Source organism: Meleagris gallopavo, chromosome 2, assembly GCF_000146605.3.
Source record: "Meleagris gallopavo isolate NT-WF06-2002-E0010 breed Aviagen turkey brand Nicholas breeding stock chromosome 2, Turkey_5.1, whole genome shotgun sequence".
NCBI lineage: Eukaryota > Metazoa > Chordata > Aves > Galliformes > Phasianidae > Meleagris > Meleagris gallopavo.
This window is the reverse complement of record NC_015012.2, coordinates 31123364-31135732: the sequence shown is the minus strand read 5'-3', so window position 1 is coordinate 31135732 and position 12369 is coordinate 31123364. Positions and strand designations below refer to the sequence as shown.

Here is a 12369-nt window from a genome sequence, read left to right as displayed (position 1 = left end):
CAAGTCTGTGAATAACTACAGGAACAGAAGCAATTAAGTTTGGATTTTTTTAAAGTAAAAAATTGTCAGGAGTGGTCTCTGGAAAATCCCTAATCATGTTGTTTGCCACCCTAAATTGGAATTTTAATAATTACCCACATCACAACTGTGATCTACTGCTAGGCTTCTTAGTGATTGTGAAAGGATCTGCAATTACTTCATTAAAAATGCTACTTTCATTATTATCACTATGATCTAAATTTATGCAAATACATCTGCATCCCCAAGTGATCTGCTTTATATGCTGTCTGAAATTCAGAGGTATGCAGCTACTTAGACTTAGACCACTCTTTCATGGTTCAGCACAATTGATTGACAGAAATACTTATTCCAGCTTACAAACTGCTTTGCAATCCTGCCATGGTGTTGTGTGTGCCAATGGATCCTACAGCTGCCTGTGCTGGAAGACAACCTGCCAGATGCACGCTGCACTGCTTCTCTGCCTTCTGAGAAATAAGTGCTTAAAAGAGAACTAAACAAAAGGGCTGTGGTTGTTAATGTTGCCAGAAAGGACAAATGCTTGTCAGTTTGGACGATAAAATAACTGTAAAATCATCTAACTAGACTGCCAACTAACAGGATTGAAAAAGCACACCAGTACAGGTGATATTACCAGGACTAAGAGGAACAAAGTCCATCGGCTTCCACAAAGCAGGCAACTCCCTGGATGCCCTCCACATGCAGTACTTGGAAAATTGTGAGTTAAAGTGCCTAAATGTGTGCCAGGGCCACCACCATCACCTCTGTTCTGCTTAAACACGTAAAGCCATGTCAGGCCACAGCTGTCCTGAAGTGAATCACGTTCATTTATTCACTCCCATAAAACAAGTAAAACCATTAAAACCATGCACCTGCTGACCACAGCGTGTACATTTTAAAATTTTTTCCAAACCTCCAACCTGCAGTCTTTCAGAGGTTTCTTTTCTTGATAGGAAGTTTTTCCTAGCGTTTAAATTTTGGTCAGGTAGGTTTTGACCATACATCCATTGCAGCTGGAAAATAATCTCCAGTCTTCATCGCTTTTTAGAACATCCACATAAATTCTGAAGTCCCTACCAGCCTAAGCAAGACAAAGAGTTTACTCGTCTTAAGCTTTGCTATAAATCTTGCTGCTCTACTCCTCCCTCCCCCAAGTCTGTCCATGTCTCTCAAATACGGTGCTAAAAATTGGACAGAGCTCCCCTGCAGGCCCTCAGAGCAGGCACAGATTTAGAGTCACTACCCTTGTCTTGGGTATTATTCTGCTTCTTACCCATCGCAGATTGAAATCTGCCTTCTGCAGCTTCACCGCCACTGCCTAGGCATGACACCAGCGTCCCCAGGCTGTGTGCTTCCCGAAGAGCTGGCCCTGCTCTGCCCTCCCTCAGGAACAGTAGGTGAACTGCGGGCAGCTCTGCCAGTTCTGGTAACGGCAACAGTATTAACACCAAAGCAGGTTGCTACTGCTGCTGTGTATTAAATGTGAGCCGCTTCAGACTCTGCATTCATGTTGGTAACCCTCAGCCAGCTGAAGGTCACAGCAGCTGGTTTGTTCCCCTGATCTAATGTTGCTTCCTGTCTGGGAGTTCAAAATCTTCAGTGGATGAAGGACACGCTTCATGCTCCAGTATTCACTGCTTCATGACGCGGGCACTGGAAATGCTGAATATTAGATAGGTATCACTTAACCCATCTCATTTACAGAGCTTTCATCCAAAGACATGTTACCTTCAGTGGGACTTTCTCTTACACCTACAGGTGAAATGTGGGCCTGCTGCTTCATGTGCCTGCCTTCTCTTTTCATACTGCAAACCTGAATAACTTTATTAAAAAAAAATTCACAGCTCTTGTCATGTGCTTGTTCCCAGCCTGCACGCTGGTGGGCTTTCTTGCCCAGGGGAAAGGGAAAGGTTGAGCCACAGAAATACCCAAGTCCAGTTCAGCTCTCGCTCCAGGATACAGTTTATTATCTACACATCAAATTCATAAAGAAACACAAAGAAAAATTATTCCCTCATCCAAAGCCAGCTGCAGGGGCTCCCAAGCTCTTCCTGACAGAAAAAGGGCACACATCTCCACCTAAACCCCTGCTGAAGCAAGTGACAAGCAGGCAGCCTGTAACTCTTTCCTAACTGTTTAACCCTGTCACAACAACGTTTGCTGTTGTAAATGATGTTTTCCACAACTGGAACAGATAGGTCTTTCAGGTTTCTGAGCACACAGCACTAGAAAGGCTTGTTTTGTGTATCGGTACTTACAGCAGCACTGAATAATTTTGCTCCATTTATTCAAAACTGAGGCCATGGAATGGTGTATGCGATTTATTTGTTGTTTTATTTTTTTTTTTTCAAAAGGAAAACTTTCTTGAACAGAATAAGCGTGTACAAACATTTTAGCTTTGAGAAATATCCTGACCACAGGAAGACCAGCCAAGTGTTTAGAATGTCACAGGCTCAAAGAAGCTAGCATTAGATGAGGGTCTTCTATACTCAGTACCAAGACAAAGGGAGATGGATAACAATGAAGATATGCAAAATTGTCATGTATTTTGGATGCTTAGAACAGAAAAACAATATGGGAAGCAGAAAACTATTAATGAAGAGTTTTTAAAATAAAGCAGTACCCTGAATGAGGAGATAAACAGGAAGCAGAGTGGAGAGGAGAAATGCAAATGCACTTAGAAATGCCTTTCACAAGCAGACTGTGGCTGCCTGCTGTGGGCTTCTGGAGAAAAGGAAGATGCCTTTGTTTTGTTTGGCTCAAAAATAGGAATAAGAACTTTGTCTCTCAATCACTATCCCACAAATTTAGACTTCATTTTCCTGAATGCTGCCTGCCCAAAGTCGATCTTAACATCCTAGAGTATGGTAGAGCAGATCTCAGGCAGATCCACACATCCATTCCCAGTTCTTTAGGGAAGATGAGGCACAGAAAAGATTAATTGTGCTTATATCCAAAAACATACATTTGCTCCCTTAACAACAGGTCTATCTTGTCTTCTGCTATTTCAACAATTATTTTACGATTCCCTCATCTGTGAGAGTAACATTCAACTCTGTACTTTGTCCCTTTGCTTCTGAAGGATGTGTGAATAGCAAAGTCTGCCCTACAAGGCCAGTGTGAGCAAAACTGTTTTTTAATCACATTGTGTGAGAGGTGGTGTTGAGATTAACGAGGATCCTTTCCTTTCCCAAACCTTCAAAAGAAATGCCTGATTAATTCCTTTGGTGCAGTCTTTAACACTGGGTTAAGACACATACTTGAAATAAAATTACTCAGCTTTGAGATTTCAAGGTAAACTTTCTTGCCTGGCAGACTTCCCTTCTGCTTGAAGACTTAGCTAATTCAATGTGGAATCAATGAAATGCAAGTTTAAAGAAGAAATATTACAAAGCTTTCTTTTTGGTTATTGTTAAGAGCAAGCAAATCAGTGTGCAGGTTTGGGATCAGACCCCGCATCTCCTTCCAGTCTTCTGCTATAACTGAGGTGGACCACTCTTTCCTCCTCACCTGCAGCACCAGGCAAGTGAGTGGCAGATATTCTTTAAATCGTGCTGAGGGAGGCTAGCTCAAGTGCAGTCTCTTCAAGTAGTTCAGGGGGCTGTGACCTATGCACTACATGGGAAGCCCCAGACCAGCATGGGCCCTGGAGCCCTGATGGTGCTGCATCTCTGCACACTCAGCACTTCTGCCCTGCTGCAAGGAACCTCATCTGCAGCCTCCTCTTCCTGCTAGCTTCTCCCTGCCAGGCTACAGTGTAAACACCCTATCTATCTGCCTTTTTTTGCCTAGTTTTCACAAAGCTTTCAAGAGATCCGTTGCAGGAGCAGCCATGAGCAAACTGTAGCCCTGATGACATGCCCGTACGTTCCTTGCTTGGAGAGGGCAAGAGTGGTGCTTGGCACAAAACTGAAATATAGGCCTGCACATAATTGGTGGATTAAGTAGAAACTAAATCAGGTTCTGTCACTTTAAAAGTTTCCTCCACCCTCCATCACCTCCATCCATCAGTTGCCTGCAGCATGTATATTGAGGAATCGCGTGCAAACGTTACCATAACCCAAGGCTTAACATAAACTATACTCTTTCAGGTCATTGGCAAATAACAGGTATATCCGGTTGTGCCTTTGTACTTGCCTGCACGCAAATTAAAAGCGCATGTAAAGTTACAATAATCAAAGTCAGTCAGGGGGAAGGGGAGGAGAGCAGGGGGATAATAACCGGGGGATCAGGTTATTTATCTTCACGGAGAAGACACTGAGAGGAGCCGGCTTGCATGCCATTTACACCTAAAAAGAAAGACGGAGCAAAGCTGGCTGCTGGCCAAAGCCACCCCAAGAGCCTCAAGCCATGCCAAATCCTGCCTTTGTCCCGCATCTGGTGAAGTGCCCAGAGACCTCCGCTGCTGCTACTGTCCTCATGGTGCTGTGCGGAATCTCACACTTCCACCCTGACATCCTGAGGGCATCTCAGTGGTGGAGAACGGTGGCCAAAATGCACCCTTGGCCTTCTCCTTTGGAAATCCTTTGCTGTCCCTCTCTTTGCCCTAAGTGCAGAGCTGCCACCTCTGTTCCCCAGCAGAGATGGTCCCCACAGGGTGACCCCAGCCCCGCCACCAAGGAGGCACGGGCTGCCCACCGCTCTCCTCCCAGCGGCAGCAGCAAGCCTTCCTGCAGCCATTCAGAGCCTGGCCGGGGGCTGCTAGGGAAAGGGAAGAATTTACGGCAATTTTTTTTCTGTTTTTCCTCCCTTGGCGTGCCATGAGATTAACAGACATTAGCGAATGCCTCTTACCGGAGCACTGTGACAAGATGAAACCTGCCCCGACTGGCACCTGCAGACGGTTTCCCTCGTGGTCTTTGATCTGCCATTGCTGAAGGTTAGAAGACCTGAATGGCTCAGAAGCAAACACTTCTGGATTTGCGTCCAAATGCTAGGAGCAATATGTTTGTGTCAAGAGTGTTTTCTCTCCTTGACGAATTTACTCAGAGGAAACCTTAATTACTATTGTTTGTATTACAGGAGGAGTCAACTCTCTTGATTAAGTCTATAGGGAATGCTGAAAAAAATATCCTATGCTCTATTTTCCACAAGTGACCGCAGATACCACAAAGGGAGTTTCCCTGATCCCTTTGGTTTGACTCTGTTTTCTCTAAGCCTTTCTTCAAATTAAAAAGTGTGCAAATAAACAACTCACATTTCCCATACCCCAGGGAAATCATGAATAATTTTATAGGCTAGCATATTACCCTCACGCATTCCAGTCCTCAGAATTTGAGTCATTTCATTTACCACTAAAACGCAGTTACTGCTGGAGGCGAATATACCAAACCCTTGCACAACAGAGCAAACGAAGCCAAGAGTGCCCTTACTTCAGAAGGATGTGCAAAATTTCTTTAGCTGAGCACTCATGTCATTGAAAGTTCATTTTGAATTCATGCATTTGCATCTGACAGGATACTTCAGTTGCTCCGTTGTAGCAAGACCTACTGTTTCTGGTGGATAATCTATTTGCAGCTTCTTCACAAATACTGACCTGCATGAATGGAAAGAAGGAGGAGGATGAACATATTTCCCTGTGCATTTAAGAAAGGGTGACACTTTTCAAGGTATGACATTTATGAGCAACTTGAAATTACATGAAATTTCTAAGGTCCATGACATGAATTTTTGGGGGGAAAAATCCCAGTTTTTTATGATTAAAAGCTAGGGATAGTCCTCACAATGCACGTGCCATTGTGTCCCTATTTGGTTCTGCTGTGACCTCGACAATAAGTCTGTGCCCAAAAGAGTCTCCTCTCTCAGGAAACCTGAAAGGGGCAAACTTATGTAAAGGACATATATTTATTTAAAACACCGAAAACTTCTCAGTACCAAATTTCAACCACCTGGACAAGAAATTACCCCAGACCCTGAGGAGATAATGCCTAATAGCGCAGGCAAGTTTGGCACAACCACTTGAATGTTCCAGTAAGTAGAAAAGGATTTCCTGAAGTTAAAACTGAAGCCTAGACAAGGGAGGAAAATGCTGCCAGTCCCACAAACACCCTGAATAAGAATGGGTAGCCAAGGCCTGCCTTTTTCATGTGACAGTATGCCTCAGTAGTGTCAGAGGAGGGTCACTTTGGATAGTGGGAAAAGGTTCATCACTGTGATGATGGTCAGGCACTGGAACAGGCTTCCCAGAGAAGTACTCATGGCACCAAGCCTGCCAGAGTTGTTCAAGAAGCACTGGGACAATGCTCTCAGTCTCATTTCTGATGGTTCTGTGTGGTGCCAGGAGCTGGGCTAGATGATCCTTGTGGGTCCCTTCCAAATTGGGATATTCTATGATTCTATGAGTAATGGTCCTAGTCTGACTCCGAAAGAGAAAACACGCATATCTGCACAATGCTAGGCCTCTGGCATCACTTCCTGAAGTACTCTTAAATCAAGAACTCCCTTAATCAGTACGACTGGAGGTATCATAACAAGGACAAAGTAATGGTCAGGCCTTTGGGCAGCTCTCTTACCTAGATCAGACTTGCAACCCCCGCTATACAACCAGATTTAATCTCTGAAGGAAGAAACTTGAAATTCAGCTTAAACTGCTCTAGAGGCTGCAGTGCTCAAAATGCACTAACTATGAATTTTGAAGAGCTATTTTTCTTTTAAGGGATCAAAGGACGGTGCACACACGATGCAAACTAAAGAACCCAAACAATCAGTATTCTGTGATGGAGAAATTCATTGGCTAGTTTTATCAATGGCTAGGAAACATGATAGGAAAACTCTCATCAAAGAACCGTAAGTTTCTTTCTTTCATCTGTGCTTCACCATCTTTCCTCTCTGTGCAGTGCCCACTTGCAGAGTTCCCTTAGCTGGAAACTCCAAGACACCGTTACGTATAACTTTGTCCAACTGCTATCATCTGCTCCAAAATTTCCTGTCTCGGGAAAATCCACATTTCACCTAGAAATTTTCAGAAATGTTCAGTCTAAAAGCAGCTGAAACTTTTACATATGAGAACAAGGAAATTAGCCTAATATTAAACATACGGTGTGGCCTTTTCTTTGAAAAGCTTTGTAGCCTCAAGCTCTAAAGCAGGGGCTTGACAGTTGTCCAGATAATGTGTTGTCTCCCACATGTCTGCTTTTTATTCTTCCATTGATAATTCACTCAGATTTGGACAAATTTCCAGTCTCTGACAGTGAGGAATGGCTTTAAACTAAAGGAGGGGATGTTAGGTAAAGGTAAGATGTTAGGAAGAAATTATTTACTCCGAAAGTAATGAGGCACTGGCACAGCTGCCCAGAGAAGCTGTGGATGCCCCATCCCTGAAGGCACTGAAGGGTGGGTTCAGTGGGGCCCTGGGCAGTGAGTGGGGGACAACCAGCCACAGCTGGGGGATGGAACTGGATGATCTTTAAACTTCCCTCCAACATAAGCCAATCTATGAATGTATATTTTGCACATCTGTAGTAGAACATTTTGTAGAACACCAGAGAACTTCACAAGTAGAACTTCAAAACCTTCATCCATTCAGAATCTGCTTCCACCAGTGAGTGAAGCAGACTTTGCTTTCAGCTGCAGCCTGGGGATGTTTTGAGCTACCATCTGTCACTGCCCTAAGTACGTCAACACACTCTCATTTGCTAAACTGGCAAGTGCTAAGCTCTTCAAGTTAATAAAACAATTGCACTGTAAACTCCATAACATAACTCCTAATACAACATCCAATAAAGTCTAGAAAACAAATGAAAAAGACGATATTACTGCTTGTTAACATGTGAACAACATTAACCCTAATTGATGGCCACTGGTTTTAAGCTCCAGAGTCAGCCATCATTACATACAGACTATAAAGTTTCTATAGCTCAAAATAAATCTGGCTCCCAGCAGCACAACTCAGAACCAGCATGGCAACACAAAGCTGCTAGGTGCCATGGGGAGTCCACTGCCTGAAGAGGGATGGTGAGCAGGCACAGACATCTGCTTTCACAACACGTCTGAGGATAGGTACAGTAACACCCATCTTGAGCAGGGTCTAAACTTTCCCAAGTGTTGCTGTTTCATCCATCTTCCTTTCAAGTGTTTCAGAGCACTTCAGTAAGGATTGTTTGTGTGGCGTAAATACAACCACACACACAAAGTGCCATGGATGAAGGCCCAGCAGCATATAAATATGATTTTGCTCTTTTGCTTCACAGCAAAGGACTGTTTAAAAAGGCTGCCCGAGGGTAGCCACAAAGTGATCAGCTCCGTGTTCGCCTCTCAAGGAAAACTTAATTATGTGGTTATTTACATATAATGCTGTCAAGAAAAAGCAGAAAAGCTTGCAAATGAATGTAGGAATTTGGAAACACAAAACTGAAAGTGTTACATAAATGAGCTTGATGCTGGAATTAAGTATAACACTATGTCCTCATTCTCTGCAATCATATTTGTGTGTAACCTGTGTGGAAGCACACCGCAATTTATGCCTTTCTTTTGCAAGCAACATGGAAAACGCAAACAGATGGGGAAGCAACAAACCAGACCGGCACTGAGCTGAGCCCCAGCGAGCACTGGGAGGTTCCTTCCCTTCCCTTGGCAGCTGTGGGAACTTGGCTTGGGGCTAGGAGTCTGACTTAGGCTTTGTAATAGCCAAGGAGAGCTGAAAATGGGAGCTGGGAAGTCGGTGGGAATGCTGGGCAGAGTGAAAGTCCAAAGCAAGCTGCAAATTAATGAAGGTAAAGAATGTGATATGTAACCACAAATACGTATACTTTAAAAAGCATGAAAAAAATGCTTTAATTTAGGCCAAAGTAAGTACATGAATATCCCTGAATCACAGAGCTGCAGCTGACTCCTGTGTGTGTCTGACACTGAGCAGCGCTGAGGACACAGCTACCTGTATTTTGCCAGCATGTCGTGCCTGGCATCATGGGAAAGCTGCCAAAATGAGGAACAGCAGGAACGTGCATCAGAACAGTCTCACTGTCTTCCACGTTGTGGTAACCCCATCTTAGGGCAGTCGTATCACTGAGTAATTCAGTCCCACACCAACAACCCCGAGGAAGCAGGTACATCTCCATGGTGCAGAGCATCAAGCACAGATGTCAACTTTGGCTGCCCCAGGACAAAGTGGCTGCTGCAGAATCTACATGAAGCACAGCAGTAACTCCTCATCGTGCTGAATGCTGAACAGACATCATTGGAGCAGACTGCTGTAAGAGCAGAAGTGTACATGGTTTAACGGCAATTTTTCTGATGTCCAACAGTTTATTGAGATTAGAATCAAGCTCAAGTGATACCTACGAATGCCTGGAAAATTTTAAGCAGCCTGAACAATAGGATATTGCATTTACGTTTCCAAGCACTTTGTGCTTTACAGTGACGCTATTTATTTCTTCATCTTATAGAGTATTGTGTAACATTCAGGAACAGACAATCGGAAACAATATTTCCAAGGGATTGTTTAATGAAGAATGGGTTGGACCGCTCTATAAACTGTAAACAATTTGTACAAGCTCTGTACTGAAGCAATCCCAGGATAAAGCATTGCTCAACCATTGTATAATCCACCTCAGGAATTAATAAAATGAAGAGTGAGCACCCAGGTATGGGAAAGAGCCAAAGGAACTCGGTATAGGTGGGTTCTCCATGGCAAACTGCAAAAGCAAAAGGTAGGGAAAGCGAATGAGACAATGACAAGTCCTTGAGAAATTCCAGTTGCTGCTCAAGAGGATTTATGTGCAGCGGATCCTAGCTGACCTTGCCAGTACCCAAAAAAGCAGCCAATGGCTGTCACAGAAGAAAAACTGAGAACTGAGTCTGCAAACCCTTATTTAGGTACATAGCTCTTAACACGTGCAAAAACCCTGCTAAGGGGGTTTCTTGAAAAAGGGAGGACTGTGGCAGAGAGCTAAGAATTTCCTCTCAGAAGACAAATGAAGACTCCCAGATTTTGCATTTATTCTCCCTTTACTGAACTTTCATCTCCAGAACAAGGGCCCATGTCTGCCTACAAAAAGCACCTCCAGTTGGAGCTGCAGAGGTACTGATGTCCTCACAGACTCTGCCAGCCCCTCCGTCTGGCATTCCTGTCAAATCAATCAGGATTTTTAACAGATTAAGCCTGAATTCCTTTTCCTTAATCCCAAACGCACCCACTTCTGCCCCTTCAACTCCTTTCCTCTTCCGTACCCTACATGGAGTAGAGGCTCAGAAATAGTTCACTTTAGACAGTGTACATTTTCAGTGATTCAGTCTTGGATCCCAAACAAAACTAACTTAACCTCAGAAATCTGGGGCTGTCTTCATTAGGACCCATATCAGCATTAAGTCATCAGAATTTGGAGAAAAGAAACATGCGTTATCTTGGAGTGATTCTGAATTTCTACGCTTCTACAAACACAAGAAGAAAGTTATGAGTGAATAAAGTGGTAGGCAGGAGGGCAATTCATGGAATATAACTGAGACCAAGGGCCCAATCATCCCCTGACTGCTTTTTTGTACTACCCTAATACACAGGTGTGATGTTTTATTCAAGCTGTGCTTGATTAATCAAGGAACCAATCAAGGGCACATAAAATCAGAGCCTAGAAAACTGGGTGAACGTTTATTTCATATAGACATCATAATGCTCTGGCTGAAATGTAGTAGTAGCCTGAGACTGCAAACACCCTGTTAGTACAGCACAAGGCCATCAGGGTACTATCATGACAGAATATTTACACGGGAGCTGGAATGGAATCTCTTCTGTTTGCTCCAAAGTAAATGGCAATGTGTAACTGTGAGAGCAACACAGCTAGTTCGAGTGATGCCTCCAAGAAAGGATTTCGGGACTTTCTACAAAAAGCTGTAATGGCTGAGTTTTAGGTAACTGACTCTCACAGTTACTAGGAAAAGGCAAGTTTGCCTGCTGGCAATGGCAACTGCCCAACACTATAATCCAGAACTCTGGTAACTGCTCCAAGCTAAGTCCTTACTGCCTGCTGCAGCACCCAGAGCAGCCTGCAGGGAGAAGTCCTGTGTTCTCCAACATGTGACTGATGAAAGCAGGAGGGGTGCCGTCAGGGTGAGACAGGCCACTTTGCCACTGCTGAGCAGTTACACTGTGGGAAATCAGTTTTTAATCATATGGTGCCATGGGGGAGATTAAAGCCTGAGGTCTCTTTCCAAGCTCGTCCCAACTCTCGTGCTGCAGGGACAGAGCTGTTTGTTGCTGCTTTTTGAAGCTGGACCGTGTGTGGGGCTGGCTTGTGGCATCCTTCAGTTCATCCAGAGATAGGGCTGGGAGAAAGGAAGTTGGCTTCTTCTGGCACTGCTGGGAAAACATTCTGACACCCCCTTCAGTGCCCCTGGGCAGTGGCAGGAAGAAGCACGACGTGTACTGAGGCAGACAGACAGGAGTTTGGAGACTTGCAGAGAGAAGTGGCTGATGCTGGTTTGGGTAGTAGTATTACTGCCCTGGAGCTTGAGACAGTGACAGTAGAAAGGATTGCACTTAGCAAAGTCAGAAGCAGCAGAACCCCAGCCAGGTCTGGGATCGCGCTCTGGGCTGGGCTGACTCCCAGCGTCTAATTTTGCCTAATCCCTAAATGCTACCAAACACCTTTTTCTCCTTCTCACGATGTGACTGTATAACATCTGAAAGAGTTTTAGTTTTTAGTCTTGCTCGGTACAACGACAAATCACGGCCTTTCTGACCTCCTGGGGAAGGGTTTCCTTTACGCAGGGGCGGGTGGGGATGCGGCCCCGGTTCCCCCTCTGGGACGCCGGGAACCCGGCGGGCTCGGAGCGCAGCATCCTCCCGGGGCGGCTTTCAGAGCAAGAAAGCGCCGGGAGCGAGAGGGAAAGGAGGGCGAGCAGCGGGGGAGAAGCCAGAGGGCAGCGGGACTGCCCGGGTGCGGGGCCGCCCGGCGCTTCCCCGCCGCCTTCCCCCCGAGCCGGTGTCAGGTATTGCGAGGAGGGGTAGGGGCCCGGGGAGGAGATGGCTGGAGGCTTTCCAGCCCCGGCTCACGCAATGCAAACTCCGCACGCAACGGGGAGGCGACAGGCGGAGGAGGGGAAGCTCTCCAGCTCCCTCAGCCCCCAAGATGCAGGCGAGACGTTGCCTCCTGACACAGGGGGCGGCGAGCCCGCCCGCCACCCCGCTTCCCTCCCTGAGGCTCCAACGCCGAAACTTTGGGCCCGGGCCATAAAAGCATCCGCGGCTCAGCCGCTCCGCCTGGCGAGGCCCCAAGGGCAGCTGGCAAATAGCGGCGACCCCTCGAGCCAGGGGAAGGGCCGGGCAGCGGCGATTTGTCAGCGAGGCCGTCTGCGGCACGCCCGCACCGCGCCGCGCACCGCGGATGCCGCGGGTTTAAAGGCGCGAGCGGTGATGCC

At 45.7% G+C, this 12369-nt stretch overlaps 1 protein-coding gene across 1 annotated transcript in view; it reads left to right on the top strand.

Moving 5' to 3' along the window:
• Positions 1-12007: 12007 nt before the first annotated feature.
• The window catches only part of NANP (N-acetylneuraminic acid phosphatase), a 4653-nt gene continuing 4291 nt past the window's right edge, over positions 12008-12369 (top strand). The window contains 1 exon segment of the mRNA XM_010706959.3: positions 12008-12352. Coding sequence (XP_010705261.2) covers positions 12008-12352 — 345 coding nt within the window.